This window comes from Cygnus atratus, chromosome 5 (genome assembly GCF_013377495.2).
Source record: "Cygnus atratus isolate AKBS03 ecotype Queensland, Australia chromosome 5, CAtr_DNAZoo_HiC_assembly, whole genome shotgun sequence".
NCBI classification, from domain to species: domain Eukaryota; kingdom Metazoa; phylum Chordata; class Aves; order Anseriformes; family Anatidae; genus Cygnus; species Cygnus atratus.
In genome coordinates this window covers 41,952,704-41,970,069 of record NC_066366.1, presented here as the reverse complement: position 1 = coordinate 41,970,069, position 17,366 = coordinate 41,952,704, and the positions used below count along the sequence as shown (strand labels likewise).

Below are 17,366 nucleotides of genomic sequence, written 5' to 3'. Positions count from 1 at the left end.
GCCGTGGCAGGAGCGGGGTGCGGGCAGGGGACGGGCGCTGACTCCGGGCAGCCCCAGGCCGCGGGGCGGGCCGGGGGCCGACATTTTGTCTCCTGGCCCCCTTCGGAGGGCGGCGGGCGGAGCGGGGCAGGTGCTGGGGGCTGCCACCGCCGGGGCCCCGCGGCCGCCGTCCCCCCTGGGCCAGACGTCGCACCGGGGGGCTCCGCGGGGCGCTTTCGGCCGCTTTTACCGCGGTCCGGCAGCGGTTACAGGGCGGGGCGCCCCCGCGGACCACCGCGAAGGGCCCGGCCCGGCCCGGCCGCTGCCCGCCCGGCTCCAGCGGGGGGCGCCCGAGCTCCGCCGCGGCGGAGGCTGCGGCGGCCACGTCGGAGGGCGCCCGGTGCCGCCCCGCCGCCGGGGGGCCCGGCCGCGGGGCTCGGGGGGTGCCCGGTGCCGCCGGCCGTGCGGGGGGCGGCGGCGGGACCCGGCGGGTGGCGGGGAGGGGGGGGGTGGCGGAGGGCGGGCGGGCGGCGATCGCCGTAGCCGCGGTGCTGCGGGCGAAGGCCGGGCTTGGAGCTCCCCCCCCGGTGCCGTCCCCCCCCGGCCGAGCCCCGTCCCGGGGACGTCATGGGAGGGAGGTATAAAATCGCGGCGGCGAGGCCGGCGGAGGGGCAGTGCGCGGCGGAGGGCAGGCCGGGGGACAGCGGGGCAGCCCGGCTGCTGCTGCTGGTGCCGGTGCCGCCGGCGGCGGCGGGGCGATGCCGGTGGCGGCGGGGGCATGAATGGTGCAGCGAGAGGGGCGGGCGCCGCGCTCCCCCCGCGGCGGCGGCGGCGGGGCGGCGCGGGCCGCTGCTGACACGTGCGGCGGCGCGGCGCGGCGGGGCGCTCCCGGCTCCGCGGGGCGCGGGGCGGCGCATGGGGAAGGAGCCCGGCGCGGCGAGGCACGGCGCCCGCCGCCGCTTCTCCCCGCGGAGCGCTGCCAGCTCTTCCTGGAAGTCGTGAGCGGCGCGCGGCGCGGTGAGTTCATGCACCTCCTCGCCAAGCCTCAGCCCGCGGGATCTGGGGAGGCTGCCGCCGGAGCACCGCCCGGTCCCCCGCGCCCGCTCGCCGCTGCCCGGGGGGCTCTCCCGGGGGCCTCCGCCGCCCCCTCGCACATGAAGATGTACGTGCAAAGGGCTCTGGTGCTGCTCTCGCTGCTGAGCTTCGCCACCGTGAGCCTCGCGCTGTCCTCCTGCACCACCTTGGACCTCGACCACATCAAGAAGAAGCGGGTGGAAGCCATTCGGGGGCAGATCCTGAGCAAGCTGCGGCTCACCAGCCCCCCGGAGACCGTGGGGCCGGCTCATGTGCCCTACCAGATCCTGGCCCTCTACAACAGCACCCGGGAGCTGCTGGAGGAGATGGAGGAGGAGAAGGAGGAGAGCTGCTCGCAGGACAACACCGAGTCCGAATACTATGCCAAAGAGATCCATAAATTTGACATGATCCAGGGCCTCCCCGAGCACAGTAAGTGCCGGGCTCCCGTGCGCGCCGGCCCGGCGCGGGGTGCCGCACCCGGGGGCAGCCTGCCCGCCGCACCGGGAGCCGAGGAGCGGCGGCCGCCGGGGATCGGGGAGCTCGGGGCCGGGGCCGGGGTCCCGGCGGGGCTGGGGCGCGTCCCCGCCCGGCTGCGCGCTGGGGTGCGGGGGTGAAAGGGGCCGGGGGGCGCGGGGCGCGGCCCTCCGCAGGTGGAGGAGGCTGGGCGCTGGCAGCCAGAGGGGTCCCCGGCCGGGGAGCTGCAAGGGAAGGCCGGGAGGGGAAGGAGGGCGAGGTGGGAAGGCGGCAGGAGAGGAGGCAGAGGGGGCCTGGGGTGTGTGCGGCGCACTGGGTTAGGGAAAAGAGCCCGGTCCCTGGCACCGGGCAGGTGGCTGGGCTCGTCCCTGCCGCAGATCCAGGCAACCTGTTCGGTCAGCCGGCTCCAGAGAGGGTGGCGAGGCACTCGCTGGGAAGGCTCCTGCATGGAGGACGCCGTGGAGGATGTTACGCTGACAGCGGCGAGGGATCGGAGAGCGAGCAGAAGATAGCAGGGATGCTGAGCAGGTGCAAAGCAGACAGTGATGCACGGGGGACCCCCTAGGGAACACAGGCACTGAGGAAACGTGACAGATGTTGAGCAGGTGCAGAGCAGATGATGAACAGGCCCAGATGCAGACACTAAGCAGATTCAGGTGCAGAAGCTGAGCAGATACAGATGCAAAGACAGAGTGAGCAGACATGAACCCCGAGTAGACTGCAGATGCTGAGCAGATGTAGGCACAAGCAATGCTTTTGGTCTGTGCTCTGGATTCCTTAGGGTTGGAAGATGTTGGTGGGCATGCAGTCATACCCCCATCCAGGGTGTCCTCCCGTGATGTAGTGCGGTGTTGGGGACACTGCCTGAATGCCTGCAGTTCTGGGGAGGAGCTGTGACTCGGTGCAGGCAGGCTCAGAATGCAGTTACTCTGCCAGGTTTATGTTAATCTTGACATATGATGAGCTGGAATAAGAGCTACAATGTGGTAATGCAACAAATTTCACTTAATCTCTAGCAGACGGCACTCCATATGGTTATATGATTAGCTCTTAGTTCAGGAGGCACCAAGACTTGAGGAACAGAAAGCGCACAGAGTACTAGCAGCTTACCCAGATTTCAACATTTTTGACCTACTAAAGTGAAATTCTAAAAGTATGTGGGGAAACCAAGTGTCTGTGCAAAATAATACAGCCGCACTACGAACTGGTGTGTTTTGGAGAAGGATACTGGGAAAGCATAACAGTGGGAAATGAAGTCGGAGGAGTGGATTTGGATAAAGTGGAGGGGTAAGGTGAAGGAAGATGCGCTCGGGAAGGAGCGGGGAGGCAGTGGGGAGGGTCTGTGAGTGCAAGGAGAGCTCGGGGCAATAGAAGTGGGTGCTGCAGGTGGGCACGGACATTGCCATAAGGGAAGTCCCACAGGCTCAGCCACTGTCCACCACATGCAGAGTAACATCTCCATGCCTATGGAAATGAACGAACCTGCCCCATGTCCCTCTAGGACACCACAGCAAGACCAAGCTGTGCTGAGATTAAATTCCTGGGAGTGGGCAGCGGAAAGAGAAAGGGGGAACTTTGGAGTTGGGTCCCAGAAGGAGAGAAGAGCTGCAGACGGGCTGTGGTGTCAAGAGACACGCTCCTTTTCAAACCTGGGGAGTTTCATCTCGTACACCATGGCTGAATTTGGCCCCGTGTCTTCAAAAGTGGCTGATGTTCAACTTTCCCATGACTCTGTCACTGTGCCAGGTGGTGATCTCAGAGCACGTTCGGAGCCAAAGCCCGTCTCCTCCGGGGGGGAAGGGGAGCACGGCTCCATTGAGGGAACTGTGAAGATGATACAGACAAGGCTGAAATGTGCGCGCGCACACACACAAACTGTTCTAGATCCAAAGTATTAGTCGAGCAGTTTGTTGGCTCACAGAAGTCATCCTTCTCCAAGACTTAAGGCCCAACAGTGAGGAAAGTTGAGGAGCAAAAATAGCAGCAGGGAGAGCCTGATCCTTCTAGGAAGGAGGGATTTTCAGGAGCAGGTCCCTGTCCCCACCCTGAGCTGTTTGGTGATTCAGAGAATGGTCCTCCTGCTGCTGTGCCTCTCAGGCACGTTGTCTAAATTATAAGGAATATTCTTTGAGAGAATAGCTCCCTCTTGATCAACCATTCACTTCAAGGATCTCCTAAAACTCATGGGGGTTCAGGCCCCCTTGAGCACTGATTGCTGGTTAGATTCAAGCTCAGAAAGTATCTGCAACGGTCCTGCAAAGAGCTTTGCTTTCCTTCCCAAGGAAAACCATGCCATTTTCCAAGCCAGCAGGAGAGACAAGGCAATTAAAGCAATGGGTCTTTGGGCCAAGCACCCCTTCCCTCTAAACCTACCACCTGCAGAGTTCCAGAAGGATCTTTTTTTTTTCTCCTGAGTTCTGCAGCTTTGACATTAAGCACCTTGAAGTACCAGTGCTATGATACAGAGTGAAGCAGCACCTGCCTGCAGCCAGCCTGCCCTTCCTTGACATCCAACTGGAACCACACAGTGATCAGCTGCCTCGAGGCTGGCCAGAAACAGTAGCTGTGTGGGATTGGTGGCACATGGAGAACCTGCACCTTGCTGAGAGCAGTTGTAGGAAGAGGGGATTTCCCAAAGAACACGCTCCCTGCATCCTACCCTGCGCTCCAGGAGGCTGCTGGTCCCATCGTTTGTTCCGTCAACAGCTCTGAGGCTGGCTGGGCTCCACAGTAATAGCAGGGCCCGATCGTGAGGATGCATCCTGTTATGTCAGACACAGAGTGGCATGGGTACACAGGTGTCACGGATTCCCTGCCTCTAGGCTTTGTTACAGCCACTGACTGTTGTGGACTTGCAGGAATATTGCCTCTAGGCTTTGTTCCTTGCTGGTATCTGGACAAGTCCAGATTCCAGCACAGTTAACGCACCGTGAGCTGGGACTGGACCAAATTCCCTGAAAACATCACCTAGCTGCACTTGCCTGTGACTTCTTAAAATAAAGACTTTTCCCCAAAGCAGACAGCTTTCTGGGAGTGAGACCTGTGTTCTGGACATCAGACTGTGAGAAGCAGGCTCCAACCTTGCAGTGCTGAGAACGAAACAGAATGCAGCTCTACTGCCCCATCGCAGAGTGCTGGTTCCCAGGGTATGAAGGCAACAGGCAGCTTCTCCTTAGGAAAGGCAAGATAGCCGTTACCATTTCCACTAGGAAGGTCTCCACAGACACCTCTGCCTTACTGGTGAAGGAAGTAGGTAGGTGGCAGTGTGGAGATAGCAGGGAAGTGCACGAGATGGCCATCTGTTACCAGCACAGCTGCCTCACCCCTTAGCCAAAACATTTTAAGGAGTTGATGAACAATAAATCACTTTGTCTCTCATCTGCACTGTGCTGTAGGACCAGATTTGCAGTCTCTAAGTAGATTATCAGATAAAAGTGCCAATGTTGTAAAAAGATAGTGGGCTAGCCTGACCACTGGTCTGATCTAGAAAGGCATTTTGATGGTTACTGGGACACCCCTCCTGGACAGGCAGGTGGCTCTGCAATGGAAGGGCAGGCTGTCAGCAGCACTATTAATAGGGCTAGGATTACAAAACAGCTTAAGGGGGTATTAAAACGCAGCATCCACCTAGCTCTATGACTCAGAACAGTTATGAATGTTAGGCTTCAGCTACAAAGATGCTTTGGGGCATTTAATGAGATCAGAGCTTGCTGATCTGTGCTTTTCTGTGGCACAAAACCTAGAAGTGGTCACAGTGGTGGAGTCCCCACAGTGGGTGTCCTCTCATGGCTCGGTGCACTCTCTGTGCTGCAGGGCTGTTGGGCAGAGCATACCAGCTCGCAGCTGCAATGGGGTCCGGTCTCCTGGGGCTACCAAATATTCATGTCTTTAACAGCAGGCAGAGATGTTCCTGTACAGAAATGCTGTTCCATTCAACAGTAGAAATGGCAAAAAAACCCACCAATCAAATCTCAAGGGGAGCATCTGGTCATTAGCTTACTGAGTAGAATTTTTGCAGCCTAAGAACACATCTTTGTAAACTGTCAGGCTCCTGCTTGCCAAATCTGGGTGTAGCACGAGAGGAAGACGTTCATCTTCATGGAGATGACTCCAGAAGTGCAACAGCATTGCTCAAAGCAGAATTTGGCACAGGAAGTGAACTTCTGCTCTCAGGCACTGTTCCACACTAGTCCATCTTCAGAATCTATTTCCCTTGGGAGACAGTGGTGCTATGAAGAGAGGGGCCAACTCCAGGAATATAACTTCAAGGTTACCAGGACTTCCAGCCTATTTGTCACGGAGTGGAACTGTGGCTGGGAACAGGTGATAGTTTTTCTTTTTTTTTTTAATATAAAAAAGAAAGGAAAAGAAAAACCACAAATATCAGCTGACATGAGAGCCTCGTGTTGCCTTGGACAACAGCCAGAGGTCATGTGAGAAGCTTTGTAGAACTGCAGACAGATCTGCATGTGGGTGTAGAGCAGGAGTTGCTGTGCCTTATCTGCAAGAAACCTTAAAGCCTTAATGATGCTGAGCCTTGAAGGCTAACAGGTCAACAGGAGAGGAGCAACAGGAATCACAGCCTTCTCCATGGGACCAAAATGGTCCCAATGAAGAGAAGCTTTTTTTTTTTTTTGAGAACTCTTTTGGACTTTGTGTTTTTTACCCACTGTCTTTCTGGGCATCTGCGAAGTGGATTTTTCTGCTCAGCAGGCACACATCCAGGCAGAGACTTGCTGTGCTATTTCCTGCCCATGTGTCTGATCTCCGCAGGCCTCTCAGCACTATTATTCTGTCCTTGAAGAACTCTGTATCTGGTACTATCCATGAATTCCTCCTCCAGGTCATGGGTGAGAACTGACCTTAAAACCCAGTTCTTTTAGTACGCACTGAACAGTCACTGCTCCCAAGAAGTCTTCCACACCTCATGCTTTGTGGACACTTGTCTGGCTTTCATTTTAGGAGACAATGTCAAGGTTTGTAACAGGATCACCTTCAATGTACCTTCATCTCTCCAGCATGAGCACAGGGTCAGAGTGACGCCACCATGATGACTGGGAATGGGTCCTACTAGCTGCAAATGAGGCTGCCCCGTTGCCTTCGCTGGGATTGTTGTTTTGAATGCAGGAGACTTAGGAGTACCAGCAATGTGCAATGAACAGTTAGAAGAGAGAATTAAAAATACTGTTGATCTCCACTGATTCTCCAGTTTGCAGCATTGAAATAATGGCAGCAGTAGTGGGAAGATTTTGCAAAATACTCCAAACATAGAGCAAATTTGAGTGAATTCATCCTGTCTTACCTTTAACCATATAATCATACTTTAAAGGTGGTGAGATGTTTGAGTGGCAGGCCTCAGCTGGGAAGCTCTTTCTCAGTCTGTTTGAGATCCCTCACCTCTGGCCTGAGGTTCTCAGTCTTTCCCTCTTTCCTTCTCCTAGATGAGTTGGGCATTTGCCCCAAAGGTGTCACCTCCAACGTGTTCCGCTTTAACGTGTCCTCGGCAGAGAAGAACAGCACCAACCTGTTCCGGGCCGAGTTCCGGGTGCTGCGTGTGCCCAACCCGAGCTCCAAACGCAGTGAGCAGCGCATTGAGCTCTTCCAGGTGGGTATCCTCCTCACCTTCCCCAGTGCCTGAGGCTCCTTAATCACTGCCTCAATTGACATGTGCAAGGCCACAGAAGAGAGAGAGAAGAAACCCCATGCCTTGCCCTAGGCTTCTTCCAGCACACGTGGTGATACAGTCACCTTTCCTCCCTGTTACAGTGTGGTGCTGTCCTTTTTCACACTCACGTTGTCCAGCTGCTCTGAGCACCCCGGTGTGGTGCTCGCTGCAGCTCTTTGCTGCACTGAGAAGGGGGTTGGAAGAGGCACCCCTCACCAGTGGAGGATCCCTGACCCTCCTGTCACATCTGCACACGTAGGTCCCTTGGCGGTTTTGTTCCTCTGACTACCGCAGCACAATGCAGTTGGTGCTAATCCAACGGGTGGAGCTCTCTGACTTGTCACAGGCTTACCGGAAAAGAAACGCTCACTTTCAATGTTCCTTTCACCAGCAGTTGGGGGCACAATTCCTGGCACCCTTAATGTAGATGCTTATCTCGAGTTTGGTTTGAACTCTTGGGCTCCCCTGGCACGATAAGGCCTGGTTCAGGTTTGGAAGTGGTCTCAGGCCAGGCCAAACCACCCAGCTAACGGTACAGTTTAGCATCCAGGCAGCACATTCCCACAGGCTGCTGTCTGTCCACTTTGTAGGAGGAATACAGCTAAAATTGTCTTTGGCTGTTAGCTCTTCAGGTCTTCCTGGAATTGAGCTTTAAAAGTCAGAGCAGTTCTCCACCAGATGAGACAGCTGACAAGAAGGCAAGCCCCAAGCTTCTCCATGGGTTTAGTGTCCTGTGGAATGAACCCAGGGTGCTGCAGCAAGGTGTACCTTGCACAGACTGTGGTTGCCTGTCTGGAAATGGCAGGGGATATCGGAACAGGGGGGGGAGTTCTCCAAACCTTATCAGCCGTGGTGTGTTTTGGTAGAAGTTGAAGAGTGGAGGACACATGAAAACACCACTTTGTAGGACTCAACAGGCTTGCTGGGCAAGGGACCCATGGCAAGGTGTTCTGTTACCCACGGCTGGGTCTACTTTGAAATCCAGACCCACATCCCACACATTAATACAAAAATAAAACCACCCGTTACATCTGTTGCTGTATGCTTCTGCCTCTGGATATGTATCCCGAAGCACGGATGGGCTGGGAGAGGTGAGCTGCTTAGGACACAGAAATAGATGCCGTGTAGATCTCTGGAGTTCAGGTTGGTTGTGAAGCACGTTCCTCTCACATGTGCCAGGGTATTCCTGCTGTCTCATGTGTTGGGCCCCACCTTCTGAATTTGTTTGTAGCAAGCTGTGGAAGAAAAAAAAGCCACAAGGCTGTTCCTTCCTCATGCATGGCATTGGCTGATTCTCTCTACCACTCCTTCTAACGCAGATCCTTCGGCCGGATGAGCATATAGCAAAGCAGCGCTACCTCAGTGGCAGGAATGTGCAGACACGGGGCTCCCCTGAGTGGCTGTCTTTCGATGTCACCGAGACTGTGCGCGAGTGGCTCCTGCACAGAGGTAGGGGTCTTACCTCGACTGGGTGTCAAGACGTCCATAGAAACGTGGATGAGTGTTGGCAGGAGCATATATTTGCTCCTGGTTTTGCAGGAGCACTGCTCAAATAGAGAGCAGCTTCTTTCAGCTTGAGAACAAACCTTCCCCCTGAGAGCCACCTCAGTGTGTGACATTTGCTAGCCTTCTAGCTCTGGCCTGGAGTCCCCGCTGTGCAGCTCTGTGGGCTGAGTCGGAATAAGGTTTCATCCTGTGGAGGAGGAAATTGTTTTCACTGAGAGATGCTGGAACTTCTTTTGTTTCTTTGATTCTAAGCCCAGGGGGACCTCTCCGCTGCTCTAATCTATCGTCTGCAATTCATAGAAAATGAGGATTGCTCTGGTTTAACTTTCTTGTGAGCTAGAGCACATCTAGTAGGAAAAACAGCATGGATCCTGATTTCTTTAGCTGTTTACAGCTTGGCAGGTATAAAGGTGAGGAAATACCAGAGGCTGACACACCTAGACAGAACATACCTCTGCCACCACTGGGCAGCCCTACAGATAGTTACGGGGCAGCTCCCAGCAAGAACACTGACCCCATTCACAGCTGGAGCATAGGCACCGTGACTCACAGCTGGATTGGCCTCACAGATAGAAGCTAGGTGCCACTGAAAACTGGAATGCAGGCACTGGCAAGCAGCCGCTCCCTGGAAGGATAAGCTGTGAGCTTGTAGGCTCCTCCTTTTTGAAGCGCTCCCAGTTGTGTCCCGATGGCTGGAGTTCAGCGCTGGAACTGCGGCGAGCTCTGGGCAGGCACACTGGCTGACAGACATCAGAGTACGCTGTGCTTAGGAAAAAAGGTGCTAGGCACCTTGTCAATGCCCCAGGGAGCCAGATGTTTCAATTCATGACACAACATAGAAAAAAAGAGCTTTCATAAGAATCTTATGTTCCCTGGGTCAGGCCCACACAGCATGACTGGTCCAGGAAGTTATTATGAAAATAGACTTGCCTCTGGAAAGTCTGTGTGAATGAGACCGCCAGTGGCTCAACAAAACAGGAGGCTGCAGCTGCTGAGAAAAATGCTTCCAGTGAAATTACTTGTCCATATCCACCTCGCTTATTTTCAGATCTCTCCTTCAGACACTAACCAGAAGCCAGATAGCAGACAGGTATTGAGGACGGCAAAACTAATTCAACACAGACACCACAGGCCAACTCTTTAAAATACTTATTTTCTAGTGGAGCTCTTCAAAGCTCACAAATGTTTTTGGGTGCTGAATAGACTAAAAAACGTAACCAGAAACACCAGGTTATCAGGAGCATGGCTTTTGGCACAAGTGAGGCCACAAGATTCTGCTTCCCATTCTCCTTTCCAAGTCAGCTCCTGTGCCCCAGCTCTGATAGCATCCCTCACTTTGAGACAGACCCACAGCCTAGGAGTTCAGCACAGTCCTTGTCCCCTGTGGAGCTTCCCTGTGACAGGAACTGCCCCAGCCGAGGAAAGCTGTTTCTTACAGAGTCCTCTCTTTCTTTGCAGAGTCCAACCTTGGCCTGGAAATTAGCATACACTGCCCTTGCCATACTTTTCAGCCCAATGGGGACATCTTGGAGAATTTGCACGAGGTCTTGGAGATCAAATTCAAAGGTGATAAAGAGCTGGATTAGGGGAGGCCATTGGAGAAGGGAAAGCCTGGAGTGTCTAAAGAAAAAAAAAAAAGTCTTCCTTTGCATAGTTGAGGATTTTACCTTGCACAACATTTGTTGTAAAGAATACAGCTCTGGGTTTGCATGTTGATCATACAGGTATACCCATTTTGTAGATAGGTTAGAAATGGGAGAAAGGAAGCGCCGGCTGGGTGGGTTTGCATGCATGTCTGCAGAAAGGAGTAATTTTGTATTTCAGTGTCTCTCCGGGAAGCTCAGCTTGATGCCTTCTCAGATTTCCACAGAGGCTCTGCTTTCCAGTTAGGGTGACTGGAACACAAGGAAGTCAGGCATCCTGTGTGAGGTGGCCCAGAGAGTCAGTGGCTTGGCTGGCCTAAGAAGTAGGAACCTCCTGGCTTGCAGCCCTGGGCTGCAGCCACTGGCCCCCACAGGCTCCATTTCTGAGGCTGTTCTGAAGAGTGCCAATGATCTGACATCTTCTTTAAACCATTCATCTTCCTGCCTGTCCTGGGACTAAAGCCAGGAGCGAGTGGGATGGATTAATGGCCCCACCAGCAGTTTACAAATGGTAAAACAGGTGGCCCACAAGACTCTATTTCAGGCCTGCAACAGTCAGATTCACCAGGAGTAAAGGGGTCCCTGGGAGGGAAGAAGTCCAAGCATAAGTGGAAGTGGTGCCTGAGTCCCTTTTGCCTTGGTCCAAGGACAGGCATGAAAGCGTTAAATGAAAAGCCTCGTTGTGTCATCCGCTTCCGTACTGACATCTTCTCTGTGGATCCCATTTCTCTCTGAAGGCATTGACAATGAGGATGACTATGGCCGTGGGGACTTAGGGCGCCTGAAGAAGCAGAAAGACTTGCATAATCCCCACCTCATCTTGATGATGTTACCCCCGCATCGCCTGGAGAGCCCAACGCTGGGGGGCCAGAGGAAGAAACGGGCCCTGGATACCAACTACTGTTTCCGGTAAGTGAGAATCCTGCTGTTGTCACCGGGTCCCGGGCCTGAGGCTGGCAAGCGTAGTGACACTTCACATCTCTGGGAAAGGCAGCGTCCTCCGAGGGGGTGCTGAGTCACCGTGGTGCTGCAGGGGCCATGTGAGGAGCGCTGCTCAGCTCCTCGTGGCCTCCAAGAAGGGGACGCTGGCCAGCTCAGCAGAGTCACTGTGAGCTTCTGGCCAAGTTGCAGCGGCCCCTTGCCAGCCCCAGGTGCGGGACAGCAGGGAGGTGCTGCCCCCGGGGCCAGCGGCAGGGCTGCCTGTCAGTGTGTGGGCAGAGGCCAGCAGCTCAGCTGCCTGCCTCTGCCGCTCCTCCGCTCCCAGAGCAGGCCAGCACCGCATCCCACTGGGTACTGCTGATACTAGCCCTTCCCTTCAGGAAGCTGCATCATGCAAGCACATATAAGGCCCTTCTCTAGATTCACTGTGTGCTGATGCTGTGTTTCAGGAACCTGGAGGAGAACTGCTGCGTGCGTCCTCTTTACATCGACTTCCGACAGGACCTGGGCTGGAAGTGGGTCCACGAGCCTAAAGGCTACTTTGCTAACTTTTGTTCGGGCCCTTGTCCGTACCTGCGCAGCGCAGACACCACTCACAGCACGGTACATCCAGTGTCTTTTCCTTGGGGCTCTGACTCCCCCTTCCTTCCTCAGTCTTATCACATCTGGTCTCTTCAAAACAGCAGAAGCAGTTCAGATTAATACTTGTAGAAAAACTCCAAGGAAACCGCAGGAAAGAGTCTAGGTGGTTCAGCGGGGGGGATGTTCTTCGTATGGACTCAATATGGAGTCCATGCTTCCAGCCAAACGTTGAGGAGTATGCTCTATCTTGGATGAGATGGGAAACAGCAGGACTCAGAGTTTTAGGGTACCTATTTGGTAAGGGCCAGAGTGTTAACTGAATCCCTCAAATCAAATGTCAACCCTGGTCATTTTGTTCTGCCTAATTTTTTCCTGCATTTTTCAATGGATAGAGGATTTTTGTACACTCTGTCAGGTTGTCATGCAAAGCTGTTGAGCCTTGGCACACACCTGCTGTCTACTACTAGAGGGGCAGCTGTAGGCCAGAAGTAACAGGGAGTCTATGTCCATGTCCAGAAGTGAACATGGCTATGCAGCAAGCTTCCCCTTTCTGCACTGGCATCCTTTCCAGCTGTAGAAATCCCACCTGACCTATGGTTTGTTCTCACTAGGCAGTGAAATTAACATATATAACTAGCAGAAAGCAAATATTTTCAGGTAACTTTCACATAACCTCTATTTAACATATGTACACTGGGCAGTCTTTGGGAAGAGTGCCACCTGAGCCCCACTACTGTCTAGAGCGTAAAAAAAAAAGGCAATAGAAAAGCATGCCAATGGAAGAAGCACTAAGAGGAGAAGACAGACTAATCAGCTGACAGTCCATTGCTAAAGCAAGAAAAGCCAGAGGAGAATCCTGTGCTTCTGTCCACAGAAAAGGCAGCAAGTCACAGAATGCAACAGCTCACTTGAAACTTAGCTTCAGGTTTCACTAAAAAAGTCACTGGAAAAATGCTGACTTGGCAGAAGAATAATTAACTGGGTAAAGATGATATTGCAAGAAAGATGTTAACATATTCTTGACAGCTTAAGAGTCTGCAAAGCAGCAAGGCTCGCTAAGGCTAAAGGACTGGTATGAGTGGGAGCAGTTGATCTAAGGGAATGAAAGAGTGGACAGATGCTGGGCAGGACAAGTAAATGAACATCTTAGGAAGGGTAATATGCATGCAGTGTGGTACATATACCATCTAGTTGTCCTGAGAAACTCCCTAATAGATACTGGGATGAACGAGCATGAGAGAAAGGAGAATTTAGTATGGTCCCTGATGTTCTCATCTTGATCAAGAAAGGAAATGCTCAAGCAGTAAGTTCAGCTGAGTGATCTGAGCAATCTTCAGAACAATACCACTGCTGACAGCTTGCCAGCACCACCTAGGAAAAACATGGCAAAAAGCAGATTTCTCACCAGTCTGTTTAACTTACTCTGCTGAGTACAGCAGCCCCAGAGGATGTAGTACCCATGTGGTACAGCCAGGGCCTTCGCTCAGTATTCCAAAGAGCTTCTACCAAAATAACTGGAATTACATGGATCTGGATGATAGAACAGGATGCCTCCTTAGAACCTCTGATCCCCCAGGACTGTAGTTAACAGACAAGGTGCTGGACCTTGTCATATAACCCAGAGAAATGCTAACGAGACCACAGTAGCACAGGTGAGATCATATTTTGGCCCCATGATTCAGCAAGTTGCATATCACTGAAAAGTGGCCACCTCTGGGAAGAAACATGGCAATTCTTTTGTGGAGGCTGCATGGCCAGCGTGTACAGTCATCTGTGGGACAGGGCCAGCTGGGAGAAGGAATCCAGTGCGGTCCCACAGGACACTGTCCTGGCTCCAGCATTATAGTGTAATGACTTGGAGGAGGGAGTGGAGAGCAAGAGCATGAGACAGTTCAAAGCTGGGAGGGAACTGTGAATACTCAAGATGATGGGCATCCATCCAGTGCTATCTAGAGATGTTAGCTGAAATAAGCAGCACTGAGTTTCTTTCTTCTGATTTCTGTAGTGGAACCGAAGACAATGCAGCCCCGGGCTGGTTATACCCAGCCTTGTTATAAGCAAAAATTGTGACACTATACCCCATAGCCAATTAAAAATTAAAGGAGTGAATTACTCCTTGCACTCTTTCAACCCTTAGGCATTGGCCAGGGGCTACACTAAAGTTAAAAAGAAAAATGACTTTGGGTCAGGCCCGGGTAGGTGATATCCTTTAGGAGCAGGCCATGGTCAGGACATGATGAGAGTATTACTCATTTCAGGGAAAAGCCCTCTGATGAGCATAGTCCAAGTACCTAGACCAAATACCTTCCTGTCCTCAACCACTTTAAATGGATTCCTGGCTTTGTCACCACATTTACATGTTTCCACAGGTGCTGGGCTTATACAACACGCTGAACCCTGAGGCGTCTGCTTCGCCCTGCTGTGTCCCCCAGGACCTGGAGCCACTCACCATCTTGTACTACGTCGGGAGGACCCCCAAAGTGGAGCAGCTCTCCAACATGGTGGTGAAATCCTGCAAGTGCAGCTGAAAGGCACCCTGGCCCGCCCAAAGCCAAGAGAGAAACTGTCAGCACCCACTCTCCTGCTCCCAGGCTAACACAAAAGGAACCGGGGGTCAGAGACTACGCATGCAGAGGGCCGAGCACCAAACCCTGGGTCTTAGGGTCTGGCAGCCCTTGGGAATCTCTTCTGGAACATTTCTCAGTCCTGTTGGCAATGTCGCCTTCCCTCTGGGAGCTACTTTGGTGTCACGAAGGCCACACTCTCCAAAATGGCTGGACAGTTGGTGCAGAAGAGAAGGACAGAGTGGAGGAACTGCTGTGTATTTGAATGCTGGGGTAGTTGAACTGGGAAGGCAAGGAATGAGAAAGAGCAGTTGAAAGGGGGAGTGGAAATGGGGCAGCATTTCCTTTTCTAGCTGTAGCTATCTTGGGACCTCAGCCCTTCTCACTGGCCTGAAGAATTATTTTCTCCTGCAGGAGAAAATCTTGGAATTTTCTTCAGAGAAAGAAAATGCACCAAGAAGGGAAGCTGCTCAGCGAAGAGATGCTCAGAGATACACACAGACTTTTGTTCCTCAGAGCTGTGATCCAGGAGTCTTGCAATTGTCGCTGTGCTTCTGCCAAACCTGTAAGATCAGATGGCAGATCCTGGCTATTGGTTTCTGAATGCAAACTGCAGGGCTCCCAGTCAGCCTGCTGAGGGTGGGCAAATACAAGCAAAGAGGGTGCTGAGTCCGTTTTTAGAAGGACTGATGTCTCCATTCAGCTCTTTTCCCTTCCTGGAAGTTTCTGAATGATGGTTTCTGGGTCAGGGCAAGAGCGATGTCTGTGGGTACCTGAATTTTGGGCCCATTCGCTCATGAGCTGATACATCCTGAGGATCTTTTGTCTGTTGTGGTTTGTGAGGTGCTTTGGGGAGTTCTGCACCTGTTCTGCACAATGATCTCAATGTGGCCCAGGCCTCACCTGCCAAGACTTAAAAAAATATTAATCTCAAAAACATTGTAAAAAATAAATATTTTGGGGGGGAAATGGTCTTTTTTTTTCCCACAAGGAAGTTGCTTGTTGAAGGGCTAGATGGTTTATTATTTTCAAAGTGCTACTGCTGTGGCATACTCAATCACTTTGAAATCTTTCCCCTTTCCAGATCGTCTTTTCAAGGAAATGGGCACAATTTAGGTTAGCCAGGGAGCCCCAGAATGGAAATTCCTTCATACCTTCAAACAGTGCCTGGTGTGCATCTGCTCTGCCCTTCCCTTGTCCCTCAGATGTACACATCACATCTGGCATCTGATTTTGATAGACTCATATAAAGCTCCCCTCAAATGTAAAACTTCTAACAGTACTGTTTAAGTAATCAGGGAATTACAGTTGTCACAGCTGACGAATGCCCTATGCTCAGTGGAATATATATGGGCTGCCAGCACAGACTTGCACACAAAGGTAAATAACCCCCCTCAGATTTACCATAAACATTGGAGATATTCATAAAAAGTTCACAGAAGTGGCCTAGGCAAGTAATGAATATACTCTTTTCAAAAAGTATGTTATTTTCAGCCACAGATATTCCCAAAAGTACAAATCTCAAGTACTTGCATGTCACGTGAGATTCAGAGGCTGCCTCTCTGACACCCTCAACCACAACTACTTAAAGGCCTGTACTAAAGACCACAGAGGTTCCTTCCTGTCCCCTCCCAGTTCCTGGTCCCCAGCAGCTGAGTGTCAAGTGACACCTAGCTGCTTAATAGCTTGTGGCCAGGGCTCTCTGCGGGCAGCTCAGAATGCAGCCCTTCCATCCAGCCCTCCGCGTTTGTGGCTGCTTCCATACACCTCACTGTGATGCTGCCATAGCATGTAATCTCAAACATCTTAATAAAACCTTAAACGAGTCCTCCATCACCAGCTGGCTAGAGATTAGTAAGGGTGGGTCAGTGGAGGGAGCCTGCCAACCTGGGTGACATTTTGGCTGGGGCACATGTGCTCTGACAGAGGCACTCCCCAGCGCTCAGCTGTATCCCTTTCATCTCTCTGGGGCTCCTTGACCTGTCTTTGGTGTCATGACGAAATGTACAGCTCTGATCAGTCCTGCAGCACTAACTTATTACTGTACAGCTCTCCATACCCATGCTTCCCCCTTGCCTGCCAAAGGAGGGAGCAGATAAATGCATTGCAACTACAGTACTATGCTGATAGTCCAGAAATTTAGTGGCTGCGCTGGGGGGGGGGGGGGGGGAGAGACATCCAGATGCCAATTGGCGCAGGAATTCTCTCTAATCTCCTTTTAGCAGCATTCCCTGGGGAGGTTTTGGTTTACAAGCTGCAGTCTGTTCTTTGGTCATTGTTCCTCGCGAGCCCTGGGTTGGCTCTGCTGCCCATCCAATTGAAGGGCTTTCTCGCTAGTAAGGGAAAAAAAAAAACACAGGGAGGGGGAGCTGCAAAGAGCTGAGCAAGAACATGAGCTTCACAATCATACGTGGCACTTGGAGCATGCCAGAACCACCCACAGATTAACCCTGGCAAGCCCCTTGAGGTGGGTCTGTCTCACTAGCCCTTGTTCACCGCTGCTCCTCAGGGCAGGGAGGGGTGGCAGAGGGATGGGGCCATGTCTAACAGCTGCTTGGAAAGGAGAAAAAATGGGAAAGGGGGATCAGGGGAGAAGTGTCTTGGGGTGTCCAGTCAGTAAAGACACAGGTAACTTCCTGGGTACAGTAATCCTCAAAGTCGAACGCTCCCTTCAGTTACTCCTGTCTCCAGACTTCAGTTTTCCTAGCCGCGTTTGAGAATTAGATTTGTGAGACAGGATCTCAATACATTTTCTTACAGTCAAAATAACTTCCCTAGGGCTGTTTTAGCTGGAATTCAGCAACAAACTCTACTACCTATATGGGGTTAATAACAGACTGAACACACTCCTGGGCCCAGGCTTACCAAAACATTTCAGGACACTTGTGTGGGAAGGAGGAGAGGCAGAGAGCAGTTCTCTATATGCTGTGTTACTAG

General features: G+C 52.6%; 1 protein-coding gene across 1 annotated transcript; it reads left to right on the top strand.

The window, feature by feature from the left end:
* Positions 1–864: 864 nt before the first annotated feature.
* TGFB3 (transforming growth factor beta 3) lies at positions 865–15,398 on the top strand. The gene is made up of 7 exons (XM_035539406.2): positions 865–1,485; positions 6,972–7,135; positions 8,515–8,644; positions 10,160–10,267; positions 11,082–11,253; positions 11,733–11,886; positions 14,235–15,398. The coding sequence occupies exons 1-7, from the start codon at positions 1,005–1,007 to the stop codon at positions 14,391–14,393; spliced, it is 1,368 nt and encodes a 455-aa protein (XP_035395299.1). The 5' UTR covers positions 865–1,004; the 3' UTR covers positions 14,394–15,398.
* Positions 15,399–17,366: the final 1,968 nt, after the last annotated feature.

What these genes read in the sequence shown, in the direction of transcription:
- TGFB3 (XM_035539406.2), top strand. Translation starts at nt 1,005, where the DNA reads ATGCACCTCCTCGCCAAGCCTCAGCCCGCGGGATCTGGGGAGGCTGCC. An exon ending in CCAGGGCCTCCCCGAGCACA is followed by an intron (nt 1,486 to 6,971) that starts GTAAGTGCCGGG and finishes TCCTTCTCCTAG; the next exon opens with ATGAGTTGGGCATTTGCCCC. An exon ending in GATACCAACTACTGTTTCCG is followed by an intron (nt 11,254 to 11,732) that starts GTAAGTGAGAAT and finishes GCTGTGTTTCAG; the next exon opens with GAACCTGGAGGAGAACTGCT.